The sequence below is a fragment of the Sitophilus oryzae genome, unplaced genomic scaffold (genome assembly GCF_002938485.1).
Source record: "Sitophilus oryzae breed Bouriz unplaced genomic scaffold, Soryzae_2.0 scaffold_682_pilon_pilon, whole genome shotgun sequence".
Classification (NCBI taxonomy): Eukaryota; Metazoa; Arthropoda; class Insecta; order Coleoptera; family Curculionidae; genus Sitophilus; species Sitophilus oryzae.
The window spans coordinates 5,363,368-5,379,386 of NW_022147287.1; the positions used below are offsets into that span (position 1 = coordinate 5,363,368).

Below are 16,019 nucleotides of genomic sequence, written 5' to 3' on the forward strand. Positions count from 1 at the left end.
AATTCCAACAGGCGGCCATTTTATTTAAACATTCCTTGGCCGAAAAAATTAAACAAAAAATGAAAGATACATTACGTAATTTACCAAAACTGTAGTACTATTTTACCCTTATGTAACACGCAGTATAGAAAGTACCAAAAATACATAGTTTTACATACTTATTTATTAATCTACGTATATCATTTAAACAATATTCTTAAAAATTAATAACTTAATGGGGAACATTGAGAAGAAGGCAGCCATGATGGATATTGCGAAATCCAAAAATTTTAAACTAAAATATCCCAAAAAATACAAAAAGATTATGGGTACTCACTTTTTCAGGAGGCTAAGCAGGGCACTAGTAACAGATTACGCATAAATTGTGTACACTAAGCGCACTTTTTCGTGAGAAAATTAAAAAATCCATGCAACCGACGGGAGGACGTGCGGATCCTTCGATTGCAAACGATATAAGGAGGACCGGCGTTGCCAGATTGAAGCCATTCGTAAAATTTAAGCTGCTCATAAAATTAATTTATTTATTACTAATAAAATTGTTTATAGGAAAATTCTTCTAAATTAATCTTAATTTTGTTCTCAAAAGTTATTATTTACTCAATACGTTCCACTGATATCTTTTTTTACGTAAGGTAAAATATTTATTTTCATAAATAACAAACAAATAAGTAATTATAAACATAAACACACAAAAATCATGAAATAAACATAAAATGAAGCTTTTTAAATACATTTTTAATGCTATAAATACATCGAAACCAAGAATAAAGACTATAATGTTAGTAACGTAGTTATAAGAAGAAATAAAAGAACTTTCTACAAAACAACATTACTAGTACTTGTTTTATTAAAAATATATAGAAATGGCCTTTACTATAGTGCCAGTGATCAATTTAAACTAATATAATTTCACAAAAATCATACAGAAAAAAAGATTTTCGGCATTTTTTAACAATCCGACAACATCGAACGAGAATAAAATTCAAAATCTACACGCGACCAAAACTGACCAATCACGATCGAGTATTTTTTGCTCTTATGCCTCGATTTTAACTTTTTTTAATAAACATGGATGGTTTTTATTAAAATTTCAGTAGAATATGCTTCTCAAAATAATTAAAAGATTTGTTTTTATTTGTATTTATTCCCTCCAGTATAAAATGTCATACAAAACTTATTTTATATTGAAATTATCTGGTACGCACATAATTAGATGAACTATGAAATCATGCATTTCTTTAATATTTTAATAAATTATTAAGAAACAAGTGTTTTTATTCAATAAATATCCTTTAGTTTAATAAGAAACTAATTCTATATAGTTAAATAGTAAGAAATATGAGATAAATTATATAAAAAATAACTTCATAAGTCTTTAACTTGACTCAACGTTGACAGCTCTTACCGGATGTATCTGTTCAACTTTTGGCGTCACAATTTTCAAATTTGAAATTTAATTAAGCTGAAAAATCCTTTATTTACAAGAAAAAATATATTAATAAGTACAAATTAGGATAAAAAGCATTTATTACTTAGGACAATTATATATTACAGTACTTTTGTCTCCTGAAACTGATAAAATTTTCGATTTATCCGGACTGAATTTTACATCCCAAACCTGCAATGTTTTTTAGATAAAATATTATTTTTAAAAAACAAATCTTATTTAAAAATGGTTATATCCTTAAAAACTTTCTTCGTCAATATGGGAATTAAAAACAAATTTTATTTGTGAGTGTATCGTGCTTTCGATAGTTTATGCCTTGTTTATTGTTTTCCAGTCCCACTAGCCAGTGCCTTCTATAAAAGATCTTTTGAAGAACGGCAGTGAGTCACTGTAGCTCTCATGCTGTTTTTTATGGAGTGTAGAGGTAGGAAAAGATTACGAACCAATAATACACAATAAAATCGTTTTTTCTAGCTAAAATTTCAAAAAAACCCAAGACCGGTCGGCATACGCCACTTCTCTTTGGTTAAAATTAGAAAAAGTGTTAAATGTAAATAATAGATGGCTCTTATTAAACACTTTTTACGACCTCGAAAAAGTAGATTTCTCTAATTTAATTTTGAAAATTAATAGCATAACTATTTTCCGATAGATGTCACAACAACCGAACAGTTACAGAACTCTATCTAAATTATATACCACTACTTTTCGCTAGATGTCACAGCAAAACCTAGCTTTTACAGAAATCTCTTTTATTTGCTTTTTATAGTAGAACTAGTTAACGACTGATGGCGCCACATGCTAATGTAGTTGCAAAAAAATGCTACTACGATAATATGGCGCTGCAATCGGTTTCGCGGGTTAGACGAAAAAATTGAATTAAAGCAATTTTCTTTTGGAGCTTATATTAACGTGTTAATTACGAAATTCTTAATTATAACGTTAAAAATAGATTGAGAACATATTCACTTAGTTGAATTTTATATAAACAAGTATAATAAATAAAATTAGAGTAAATAAATATTGATTTATCAATTATATCTTCAAAAATTCTGTCTTTATTTGTTGCAATAAACTTGTTTGTTATTATTTTTATAATTTTCTTTTGTATTTTTATTCGTTGAATGCAGTAAAGCAAAAAAGAACATGGTTTTGTTGCGACAAAAAAATATACAATATGAAAGTAGGTTCTAAGAAGTAGGAAAAAATGAAACTGTAAGGTTCTGTAAGGAAAATATATAAGAAATAATTAATTGTTTGTTCACTAAAGCGGGCCTCACACGATCAGTATTATTGATTGCATTGAGTATTGTCAGTATCCCAAAACACTTTCAAGATTTCCAAAGTATATTGGTATACTGACAATCCCATCAGTATGTTTTCCTTCACACGGTCAATATTACTGACAATTTTTGGAAATACTGTCAATAATACTGGTCGTGTGTGACCCGCTTAACATACTTGATTAAAATCTATTACTTCAATAACTTTACATTTTCAGTAAATTAATAGGGTAGTAGGTATTATATAGCAATTTTTCGTAACATAGAAAACTTTTTTTATAGCAATACAATAAAAAACATGGCTGAGTTGACTGCATTCGTAATTAAGAAATATTTTAATTGTAATATTTAAAAAAGGTGGAAAACTACAAATTAAAGAATTCAAACACTAATACGTGTAGTCTATGGAGGGCTTTGAATGAATTTAGAAAAGTTTCAGAAAAATGACACAAAAAATATAAAATTATATACATATGAGGCAACCTTAACTTTCAATGGAAGAGTTTTTAGAATTGCTGACTAATGCCATTCCCACAAGGAAGAAAAAATGGGAGACAAAAAGCAACTTAGAGATATGATGCATTGAAAAATAATAAAAAATATATTACAGGGAATAGATCTGTTGAAATACTACGTCTTAGGAGGATAACAGTAATGAATAAAACAAACAAATAGAAGAGTAAATGATGATATTCCAATAATAAACTATGAGTGAAAAATAAAATAAATAAAAGGGATGAGTTGGAAAATATGCCACGAAAATGAGGGATGATTTTAGAAAAATAGGACGAAAATTGATAAAAAAGCAATAATTTTATACAGACAATAGAAATGTGTTGAATGATTTTCTAAGTATGCCTTAGAAAAGTATCAGAAGAATGACAAAATAAAAATATACAAATATATAAGACAATAACTGGGAAGAGTTTATAGAATTGAGGAATGATGATATTCCAAATATAAAGAAAATATGACAGAAATGAATATGTTATAAGTGAGAATATATGCAAAAAGACCTTTGGGTATATACCCTTGGGTACCCATGCATGCTACACAGGTCATCGATGGCCGAACATCAGGGTTAGGGAGCGACCCAGGCCTCCTCTTTTGCGGGGAGGCTAGCTGTGATGCTCTGGAGTCGATGGTAATCAGGAAAATTTATTGGAAAAATGCAAAGAACAAGAAAAGTGACAGATTTTTTGAATAAATGGCGAATGCGCCAGGAATTTACTGGAAAATAGTCCTTACTGTGAGATTTTTAAGTGTGTTATTGTGTGTTTATGTTATATTCAAACACAGGCAAACTAAAACAACAGAATCCATAAAATTATAGCAATTCATGACATACAATCTGGGAAAAACGACATGAAAATGAAATCCATCAAAACTAAACATCTGCAGAAGAAATTATCCAACCAAAAAATATTAAAAGAATCAAATGAAACCATAAGAGAAATAATACAAATAAAATAAGACTTACAGAAATGCAGTCAATGGAATATATCATAGAATCGCTAAATGATTTTATTATTCCCACAATGAATAAAATATAGAAATCAAGCTGTTATAGAGAAATAAAAGTTAACCATAAACAACATGAAGTAAAATCCTACTACCATTTAAGTAAATATACCATTTACTTAAACATGCATTTACCAAACGAATAAAACCTATAGAAATACTGACATTCCTATAAGCAAGAAAATATGAGAGTCAAGCTATTACAGAGAAATAAAAATAAACCAAAAACAACTTGAAGTAAAGTTCTAAGTGGATGTTTTCAAAAATTTACAAAAAAGAAAATGAAGTGGCCAAAAGCCAAATATTCCCAAAATAAAAATAGATGGTCTGATAATAAAGAATCATAAAAATGTAACTCAGAGACTCATTGGATTTTCTTCCTACTTAATCAAATTTAAAAATAATAAACAGTTGAAATATATTTATCCGAAAAGAAATAAAATTTTAAATATACTTAAAAGTCCTGATGCATTGTTGGTTAGGATATGGATCAAAAGGATAAAAATGTACTGCCCTGGAAAATCTGTAACAAAGAATTAAATATTACATACAATAATATTAGATATTTATTAAAAAAATAATATAATTTACCTAAAATTATTTAATTTCTCTTTAATGTTGAATTTCATCCTCAATCCACTGTTGAATTTAATCAATGTGATGGCATCTTCTTCAAACTGTTGCGGTTGATGAAGGACATAACCAATAACTGCCACGAAGATAAAGTCTCCTAAATAGAATTATTAAGTTGTATATTTTTACACAGTTGTATATACTTCAGTTAATGTTAATAGTTATTATTAATTTCTTTAAAAAGTGATATTCATAGTTTTTTTAATATCTACTGTTTGTCAAGTGAGTGCATTATAACAGTAGATGCATTTAAAATTTATATTTAGAAACAAACAATGCTATAATAATTATAGCATTAAATTAAATCCAAGAACGAATTATTTGTTCTTGAATTAATTTTTTTTTTAAACAATTAGGCAGGGAAACAGAAAAATTAAGAACTAAAAGAGAACTAAATGAAATTATCTGCTGGTATCGATTAAAGTATATTCAATAAAACGACTAAAATAATTACAAACTATGAGAAATACAATTTTTTTATAATAGAATTAACAAAAAATAAAACTTACTTTGTTTAGTTTCAAAGTTGTAGTTGTAGATAGGGATGAACTGTTTTATTGAAGCCTCCATTTACCATAAATCTTTGCCTCTCGATGCCTATTTAGCTTCCTGCATCGTATTTAACCCTTGGTTGATGATTAAGCCTCACCATAGTCACTTCCAATACCAATTAAGCACCATTGTCTGGGATCTCCACCTTTTCCACTTGTGTGAAAGGACGCATGAAGACTGTGTGCTCGTGTGTGCTATTATTAACATGTCTAAAACAAAAAAAAACATATTCAGCACACTCAAAAGTCACAATCTTCTACTAAAGATTAGTGTTTTGCATCTAGAAAATATATTTGTAAGAGTTTTTAAAGTGATTTTAATCCTCCATAATATCCCCAGTCTTTTAGAACAGCGTGACGAATACAGACATTCAAAAATCAAAACAAACTTTTTATTGATGTGTAAAAGAGGTTTCAAAAACAAGACTAAAAAAATAAATTCTAGTAGATCTTTTCCTGGCTAATGTATCTAAAAATTATAACAACTATATGTGTTTACCTTTCCTAAAATTAAACAATAATACAAGAAAAACAAGACATTTGTAAATGCGTAGTTTAAAAAAATGGGAATGAGAAAAAAAATTATGTAATATAAAAAATGCCACAAATAATATAATATTTAGAATCAAATATATCCAAACATTTAGAAAATATGTTTTATGATGTTAAAACATAGAAAATAATATACTAGACATAGGAAAATTGATATCTGAAAAAAATTCCAGTGTCTGTGTGGGATTTGTTACGTGCAAATTTAGCTTAAAAAACAAAAAGAAAATTGTATTATGTATTCAGGTCTTCAATTATGTAGTAATATTTCATGATTTTAAGATAGAGAATTGCAGAGGACGTATTTAAACAATATTATTACTTAAAAATACTGTTAAATACCAAGAAACGCCATGATGGCTGGCGATAACAACAAAACTTTTAGATCAGAAAATACGTAAAATAACATGAAATAAACGGTACTTACTATTACAAACGGTCGAGCAGAGCCTTAGGAAAATATTGGGAACCAACAATACACAATAAAATCATTTTTTCTAGCCAAAATTTCAAAAAACCCCAAGACCGGCCGCCATACGACACTTTTCTTTGGTTAAAATTAGAAAAAGTGTTAAATCTAAATAATAGATGGCTCTTATTAAATACTTTTTGGGACCTCGAAAAATAGATTTCTCTAATTTAATTTTGAGAATTAATAGCATAACTATTTTCCGATAGATGTCAAAACAACCGAACAGTTACAGAACTCTATCTAAATTATATACCACTACTTTTCGCTAGATGTCACAGGAAAACCTAGCTTTTACAGAAATCCCTTTTATTTGTTTTTATAGTAGAACTAGTTAACGACTGATGGCGCCACATACTAATGCAGTTGCAAAAAAATGCTACTACGATAATATGGCGCTGCAATCGTTTTCGCGGGCAGTGTTGTCGCAAAATTTTATTATCGATAGAAATCTTGGTCAAAATTCGGTAGAAATCGGTAGACTGGATATATAACACGTAGTTTTATTAAGAAGTGCTAAAAGTAAGTCGTTTTTGGGGTATAAAAAGATGCTTGAAAAAGCGCCCCCTAGCGTCTACGTTCAAAACCTTATTATTATAATTTTTATGGTATAATATAGAGTAAGAAACGCTCTTTTAAACGAGCCCTCGTTTGTTAGATTCTGATCATCCAGTCCGGAGTTATTAACATTTAAATAAAGATAGATCTAACCTTCCCCCACCACTTTATTTTAGCAGATAGGGGAAAATGGTTCAAACGAAAAAAATCCAAAATTTACTGAAGATTATGAAGCTATTATCTATAGTACCCATTATCTAGGCAAAATTCCGTAAAAATTCTATTTTCTTATTTTCCATAGCGGTTGCGCCCTCTAGCGGCCGTTATACAAACTTGAAAATAATTTCCAGCAATTTCTCATAGCCCCTTTAGTTGTAAATATTTTTTTCCGTAGGCCCTACGGCTAATATTTTCCGAGATACAGCCGAGAGTTATTCTTAATGGGACACCCTGTACAAAGATTATAGTAAAGCCCGTTTATTTGCTTGACTGTTTTTTCTTTCTCCACACCGTTTAAATAAAACAACATAATTGTGCACACAAAAAGGAACTTTATTTATAAATATAGAAACAGGATACAAAAACTTCATAATATTAATAAAAATGTCTTTCTAGAAATCAACAAACATAAAATAATGTGTATACTGAGTATGTCAAGTAGAAAAAGTAAGAAATCTATAGATTTTAACTCTATTTTTTGGCATTACAAAAAAATATATCGAGGAATAAATATTTCAAAAAATTTCCTTTATCATAGGCCATAATAGAATGTAGCTACTAAACAAGTACCAAGTAGAGTGTATTGTATAAGTGTAAAAAAAATTGTGCCTCAAACACGAACGTTGATCTTTAAATTGCTAAGCTATATAACACTGAAAGCTAGACGGTGTAAAAGAGACCACATTTGGTATTCAAAAATAGCCATTCTAAGCGTCTTATATACATATCACAATGCTTTTATACAGGGCGTGACAAAAATTTACGCAACGAGAAAAAAAGGTATCAGAATTTTATTTTATATCTATGTAGGTTTAAAATATGGAGGGTAGATGTACGATGAATTATTATTAGGGAACACTTAAGATGGCGATGCTGTAGCAAAACTTGTTAAATCAATTAATAAATTTGAAACTCCTTTTCTAAGACAAAATGAAACTGAAAAAATTTTCGCAATATTTAACGATAAGAGGCAAGGTAGACAATAGGTATTTAAAAACTTTTCAAATATTTTTGCGTACCAAACCTAATAGGTTTGGTACCATTAAAAAAAGGATAACGCGTCGCAGAATAATACTTCATAGGTGAGAAAATTTAATTGTATTTGAACAAAATTATTAACCTCATGTAGCCTCACCTTCGTATGTACTCACGAGCCGCCACTGGTTTCTCCTTACCTCTACCCCCCATAATTTAAAGACGTTTTGATAACTTGACGCCTTGACAGTTGACACGCGACATATTTTTACGTATTGTTTTAAATTCTGATAAAGAAATTTTAATTTGTTGTAAACTTTTTGCCAAACACTGTATAATATTTTTAAAGTGTAAATTGTACTACAATTTGTGAAAAAAACGGCGCTGGCGGGTACCTAGGAATATTTAACTAATTTTTTAAGCCTACAATCACCTAAATTACCTGAATTTTATCGAAATTGTATTAATTTATATATATAAATATTTAGTTTAATTTTTTGGCAGCTTCATCTCGTATAGGCTTCAACAATATTGCTTCAGCTATACGCTTGGTGCATTTCAGTTCATTTTTAGATGTCAGACCTTCTGTAGATATCAAAATATTTACTTTTTTATTTTTATTTTTAGAATTTTCACAAATTATACTGCCTAAAGCCCCATACTCACACTTCGCTACTTCACTTCCTTCCTTCGTCGCGTCCCTTCGTCCAAAAATCTTATATTTACTATGGAAAATGTCGATTTTATGCGACTGTGTGTTCCTTCGTTCCTTCGTCAAAACGCTCCTTCGTCCGTTTACTTCCTCGAAACGCTCCTTCCCCGTACTGTCGGTTTCTTGGACGAAGTAGCAAAGGAATTATCACGAACACAAAAAAAAATATTAAAATATATAAAATATATAAATCGATCTTGGATTTCATTCGTAGTTGATTTCTTGATTTGGCAGTACGTCTGTACAGGGTGTCCCATTTTCGTGTGTTTTGCAGGGTTTCTCGTTTATGACTCGAGATACAAAGATGCGATTTTCACATTACGCTGTTACTTTTTTATGAAACTAAAGATGCTACTAAGTAAACTACAGATCTCTTACTTCCTAAAATACAGGGCGAATCTGAAATTATTGCATTTTTCGATCCCCTTTGAATCATAACTTATCGAAAAGGTGAAAACGGTCTCCCGTACAGTTTTTCACGTAAAATGCAGTGACGTAACTATTTCTTCGGTGGAATCTGTCTTTTTTAAATTGACTAAAACTTATATGTTTTTTTAAATGCGATATTTTGTATATTATTTTATTTTCCTTATTACGGGCTTTCTAAAATACTTATTTTCATAAACAACTTTATTATATAGTCGGCCGGTTTAAATTAGGTAATCAAAACAATCAAGTAATTTATTCGACGTAAAATGTTGGTTATTGCCATGTTATTTAAAAGCAGCACAAGTTCAGTTTCCGTGTAGTTTATCAAAATATCACAATGCAAAGCAACTATCTGGTAAAATTAAGTTAAATAAAATAAGAGCCGTTTATCAGTTTAGCAGTACCTAAATAAATAAATATAGAGTATATTATAATTTTAGAAAGCTCATAAGAAGGAAAATAAAATAAAAAATAATATATAGTGTCCTGCTTAAAAAAAGAACATAAGTTTGAGTCATTTTTCGAAATAGACAGCTCCCAACGAAGAACTAGTTTCGTCACTGCATTCTGCCTGAAAAACTAGACACGGGCGGTGGGTGAGTACTCAATGGGTAGAACAGAACAAAATCAGGGTATCCGGTATATACCTGTACATTTAGATGAACAGCCTAATTTTATAAAAGGTATTTTCAACGACCGCATAGTAAATACCCGGTATAATACCAGTAATATTATCAAGAATACGAGTATATCTATAATATTTATATTATATTATACCCAGTTTTTATTTATCTACAAATTGTGTACTTACCCATCACTGATCTTGCCCATACTTGCTCATAACTGATCCTTTTCATCTTTTCGATAAGTTATAAGATAATCGAGATACAAAGGTTAACGAAAAATGCAAAAATTTCTACTAATTAAAAAATAAAAAGTAAAAAAAAGAAATAACTTTGAACTAAGAAGGCTAGGATAAATCTGTGTGTAGCATATTTAGTTTCATAATAAGTAGAACAATGATGTGAAAACGGCATCTTTATATCTCTACTCATAAACCAGAAACCCCATAAAACACACAAAAATGGGACATCCTGGCCAAGCGCTGTTGTAGGAATCTTAAAAAATCGGTTGAAATCCACCAAGCCTATATCAAAACGAATCACATAGAAAAATACACGATTTCGTTGATTAGTTATTCACAATATGCGCACACAAAAAAAAGCGACGAAACAAAGATAATACTAATAAATATAAACATTTTACAAACAAAACAAAAAATATTGAGCAAATTCTTTTCAACTACTCATAATAACTCAACAAAATCAAAGAAACTGATATCGATAAAAATAAACTTTCTTTTATTCTAGAAATTATCAAACAAATGAAATATGCGTAATAAAATAAAGTTATGTTTAAGTCATCTCTACCGGTATCACAGAAATATCGTTTTGAACAAATACAGCATCCTTTTTTTTTGGTTTACAACACATTAAATTAGCAACAAAGAAAAAAAAGAAACAAAACTATTTTGGCATTACAACATATCCAGTACATAGATATAGAAGAGATCTAAAATATCATTGACTGCCACCAAAATGTCGGCAGATATTTGACAGATGGCTCTTACCTGTGGCTCCAGCTACAAATGGAAAGCCAAACTTCGTTAACATGATCTACCATTAAATATGTCGAATCTGTATCAAATAAAATTGACAGTAATGTCACCCCGTAAAACATCACCCAAAATATACAGGGCGTGCCAAAAAGTTAAAAAAAATAGATGTGTACTCTATTTTACTCCAAGTTATCTCTAAAAAGCTTGCGTGGAAACAATTCAAAAATAATCATTTTGACATATGTCACAGGGTAACTGTCATGGAGGCAAATTAAAAAAATCCTGCCGAATAAATTCTAAACATTTTTTTGGTAACAATAATAAAAAAACATTATTTATAAACAAACTTTTTGACACAACCTGTATAATTTTGATGGATTACGCAAAAACTCGTATTTAAAATTGTTATACTGCTGTTTAAAATTGAACGGTTCTATAAAATTTCGCATCTCTCTAAACAACCTTGTTATTGAAGGAAAACGATGTCATAGTAGGTACTGAATAGTATTTCAGTTCAAACTTTACTGTTTCATAACAATAACAAATATATTTTCTCGATTAAGTAAATTATTATTATAGTTGATGCTATCAAGAATTCCAATACAGTAAAGTTCAAAATAAATTGTATTTGAACGCTTACTATGACGTGGTTTTCATTAGACAACAACATAAGAAACAGTAAAATGGAAGAAAATTTGAATCTCAACTATGGCCAAAAATACTTAGACTAAAAGAAATTATTCTAAAATTTATATTTGAATGTTCCTATCAAAATAAACGCTACATTTAAACTAAATGAAGAAATTTAAAAGAACCTCAAAAATAATAGTATTTGTTATGTTCAAAAATGTCACGTTACACACTTTAAAAAAGACAATTTTTCTTCCATTTAATCATCCTTATCTCTTACTGTTTAGAAGAGTTTCGACATCATTATGGTAGAAAATGAGGCTACCAGCGCCACCTACATCCATTTTGCCGACTAAATCACGAACTAGAAGCAACCCTAACCCCTTTGCATAGCTTGTTCGGCTTATAAGGCGGTTTTAAGCCGTACTGTTTGGGCACGTTGGGAATGCATTTTAGAACTCCTTGAAATCCTACAGCGTATGTCGGTGCTTTATGAGTGGTTTGATGGATCAAGACCTCCTCTAAATCGGACTCTCTGAAAAAAAAAATAGAGAAAGAAAGGTTTTAGATAAAAACGAGTGTTAAAAATTCGGGTTTTTACTTTGAATTATAAAAAAAAACTAAGGAAAGAGTCAGATAATGTTTTTTTTTTCGAACGTCACAAAAGTATTAATTTTTGCGACGTGATTGACAATATAAAAGAGTAATTTTAACGCCTAGACATAAAAGCATTTTAGTTAGATGTTAGATGCACGCGTGTTCAGTGAGAAGTTAATTTTAAGATTGTGCAACTATATTTCTATTTTTTTTCGTTGGATTTTTATTAGTATATATTTCGTAAAAATTACTAGCAAGTGTTTAATGTGTAAAAGTTCTAATATAAAAGTTCTCGAATTATCTTTTCATAGGCAAGTAAAGTATTCAGTTGTTCTTTTATTTATATTAAGCCACATGCATACTTTTTGGTTAGATTTCCTAAGAATATTGCTATTCGTACGGAGTGGCTAAATGTGGTAGACTCAATATTTTTTTTTTTTTACGTTGTGAATAAATGTTGGTAGTTATTAAAATTGTTATAAAAGTATAAAATTCTAATAAAAAAATAGATAAGTTATAATAATTATTTATAACTATGAACATCCGATACGCTACTGAAGCAGGTAAGTCAAATTGACGTATCTAAATTCTCTGACATCTAATCTTTGACAAGTAGTAAATAAAAGCAAAAATGCAATAAAAAATATATAATTAGTTAATTTAAGTGAATTTCACATTTTTAGGTTTACAACACGTATGTATATTATAAAGTCACTTACTAGCGAAAAGTTGTTCCATTATTTCACTCGATTTTTGCTGAGATCTACCGCACGCTAACACATCCAAGTATTTTAGAGTCTTTTTCGATAAATCGCGATAGCGTCACTGATAATTTAAGTTCTGCCACACAACTTCCATCTAGATTTACTACCTTTATACAACTATCAGTAGTAGAATAAATAATAAATAACATAAAATAAGCTCCGTAAAGACTGCCCAATCCACAAAATTTCAAATCAAATTCAAATGTGTCAAATGAATCGTCAAACAGAACTGTCAAGGATTCCCACCCTAGAGTGCTTTTATGGTGCTTTTTCCGCCCACCATGCATGAATACATGGATAGCATTATGCTCCTTCCTTAGTCTTCTTATTCAAAGAATTTTACTAACTCCCTAACCTAAAAATTAATTGCACTTCCACCTAGCGAGCGGGGCTGGAACTATTTTATTTGAAATTTCCATGGAAATGGTGGAACCGCTTTTGCCATTTCCCTAGTTCATATTATATACTTATGTGAATAAATGAACACCAGAAGTTAAGCAGCATTAAAAAATATGTCTCCAACATCACGACATGCCATTTTCAAACCTTCTTTGTTGTACATATGAAACGTTCAATAGGCTTGTCTTTCTCGAGGACCTTACTTTGCGCCATGGGCCTTAAAAGTTGCACGTATTCCCAAAATAATTACAATTTTATACGGTTTAGAAAGACAAATTATACATTGTTATGGAAACCAATTTTTCATTTTCATCATATTGTCATAATCTTATTTCCATTGTGTAACAACGCTTGTTATTAGCGTTTTTTATTTTAAAAATTGTATTAATTACTCTTTTATCGACCGCTTTTATATAGCCAAGGATGCAAGCGTGTTCAGTGAGAAGTTAATTTTAAGTTTGTGCAACTATATTTCTATTTTATTTTCGTTGGACTTTCTAAATACTCGTAAAAATGACTAGAAAGTGTTTAGTGTGTAAAAGTTCTAATATAAAAGTTCTCGAATTATCTTTTCATAGGCAAGTAAAGTATTCAGTTGTTCTTTTATTTATATTAAGCCACATGCATACTTTTTGGTTAGATTTCCTAAGAATATTGCTATTCGTACGGAGTGGCTAAATGTATTTTTTATATAATTTAATTTGTGTGACAGTAAATATTCGATTTATTGTTCAAATATAAGCATTTTACAAATTAAATTTTTAAAATTAATGTTCAAATTTGGCGCGCGGCGATAGGTCCTCGACAAAGATAGATAGAGTAGAAGCACCGCGTGCGCAACAAAAAAAGAAGATATATGGAAGTCGTTGATATGTTTGCGACAGTTTCCATAGTGATTTACTTATCCACGTAAGTATATATGATCTAGGGCTATTTCACTTATATATTCCTTTCTTAGTCTTTGTATTCCGTGGTTTTTGGGTCTTACCGAGCCTTTTCGAGAAATTCGTGATAGAGGGCCTTGGGAATCTGGCTGGGTTTGTCTGATTTATCGACAAAAAGTTCAGTTTCTCTGTTGTACAAATAGAGAAAATCGTTTAGTTGTTTGGCGACGATCGCCGCGCGGTCCTTGGTGTCTAGTTGGAGACTTGGAGCCTGAAATTAAACATATACAATAATAATCATGATATTATAAAATTAATATTCATTATCATTATTTATTACAGGATCGACCTTAACAATTATTGTGTGCCAAAAATATATCTTTCAAACGTAACAAAAAAGCCGGGGACATTTTGTGAAACAATAAAAAAATTTATATACTGTGTTCGTGACAGTGACACTAAAGTCTATAAACCTGAGTAAATGAAATTTTGGCAAAAATGTTTAAATTTGTTGTATGCTTTAAGATATCGAGCAGCTGTTTATTTTACTTTATAGAGCAAATGATTTTAACAAGTATTTTATTTAGATTAAAGCTGCAAAAATTAGTTTAAACCGAATTTTATTAACGGCATGTTGGTCACATTGCGCGGCGATCAGCAATGTTGTCCTTTATTATTTGACAATTATCCTAGTGTCAGTCATTATTTTTTTGTATATGTTGGTCACATTGCGCGGCGATCAGCAATGTTGTCCTTTATTATTTGACAATTATCCTAGTGTCAGTTTTTTTGTATAATATCGTGTTGTTGTTGAATCTTTGTGAGTAATTCTTGTTTTTTGCCTATTTTCATAGAATTTTTTTAAACATTGCACTTTTAAGCACAAACAGTTCTTTTAAGAACTAAATTTTCGAGTTTTTGTATTGCATTTCTTAAAATTTGTGTTCCCTGTTTTTTTTTTAACTATTTTGAACGAGAACGTGACAATAAAGGTCTTTTATTACCCTTGACTAATCTAAATAAAATAGCTGTTACAATCATTTGCTCTATAAAGTAAAATAAAGAGCTGCTCGGTATCTTAAATTATACAATAAATTTAAACATTTTTGCCAAAATTTTATTTAGTCAGGTTTATAGACTTTAATGTCAATGTCGAGACGATTATTACAATACGATTACAATAGAAACATGTTTTACTTTAATCTGATTTTCTTTCATTTTTACACTACTTTTGGCCCGAAAAAAATTACGTGATATTTGTAGAAATCCCCTCTCTCATGTGAGGGAGACATGAGATTTAGTGGGATTCCGATTGCCCCCTTGATTCCTTCACATAATTAATGAACTGATCTCTTTCTTTCGTTCATTAAACAAGTGAATAAGCCCTTGAAGTGAATTAAAAAATCACTTTCACTAAAACCGCATCGCTTCCACGATTGCAATCAGAACCAAAGAGTTAAAAAATACTACTATAGTCTGTGAAACAAATAACTTTGAATTTGACAGTTCCCGCGGGCTTTTCTAGTTTTAATTTTATTAAGTTAGCAACTTGCGGCCATGCTGACGCAATGCCGTCTCTAATAGAACAGCCTCGGAGCGAGATTTATGACGTCACGCTAGGTAGATACTACGGATTAATAAATATGTTTTGTTGAATACGTGGAAAACATAATTATTCCTCGTATTTTTGGTTTGTATTTTAAAAATGATATAGTTTACATGAAATATACATAATATACAGTTAATAAATACAATATAATATGTACCTATTTATAGTAATA

The 16,019-nt window shown here is 29.8% G+C and overlaps 1 protein-coding gene and 1 long non-coding RNA gene across 8 annotated transcripts in view; both read right to left on the reverse strand.

The window, feature by feature from the left end:
- Positions 1–2,335: 2,335 nt before the first annotated feature.
- LOC115888004 lies at positions 2,336–6,538 on the reverse strand. Its single transcript, XR_004051181.1, has 4 exons — positions 6,412–6,538; positions 5,394–5,645; positions 4,843–4,981; positions 2,336–4,774 (listed from the first exon to the last, which is right to left on the reverse strand). It is a non-coding gene; the product is annotated as an uncharacterized LOC115888004 (long non-coding RNA).
- A 4,148-nt stretch (positions 6,539–10,686) lies between these two features.
- LOC115887956 (tubulin polyglutamylase TTLL5) overlaps positions 10,687–16,019 on the reverse strand; it is a 31,994-nt gene continuing 26,661 nt past the window's right edge. For 3 of the 7 annotated variants that reach the window (XM_030907525.1, XM_030907522.1, XM_030907526.1), the window contains 2 exons: positions 14,343–14,509; positions 10,687–12,129 (listed from right to left, as the gene is read on the reverse strand). In XM_030907525.1, coding sequence (XP_030763385.1) covers positions 11,952–12,129; positions 14,343–14,509 — 345 coding nt within the window. In that variant the 3' untranslated portion in view covers positions 10,687–11,951. The remainder of the gene's footprint in view (positions 12,130–14,342; positions 14,510–16,019) is intronic. The other 4 variants (XR_004051177.1, XR_004051176.1, XM_030907524.1 and 1 more) reach the window with 4 other exon arrangements.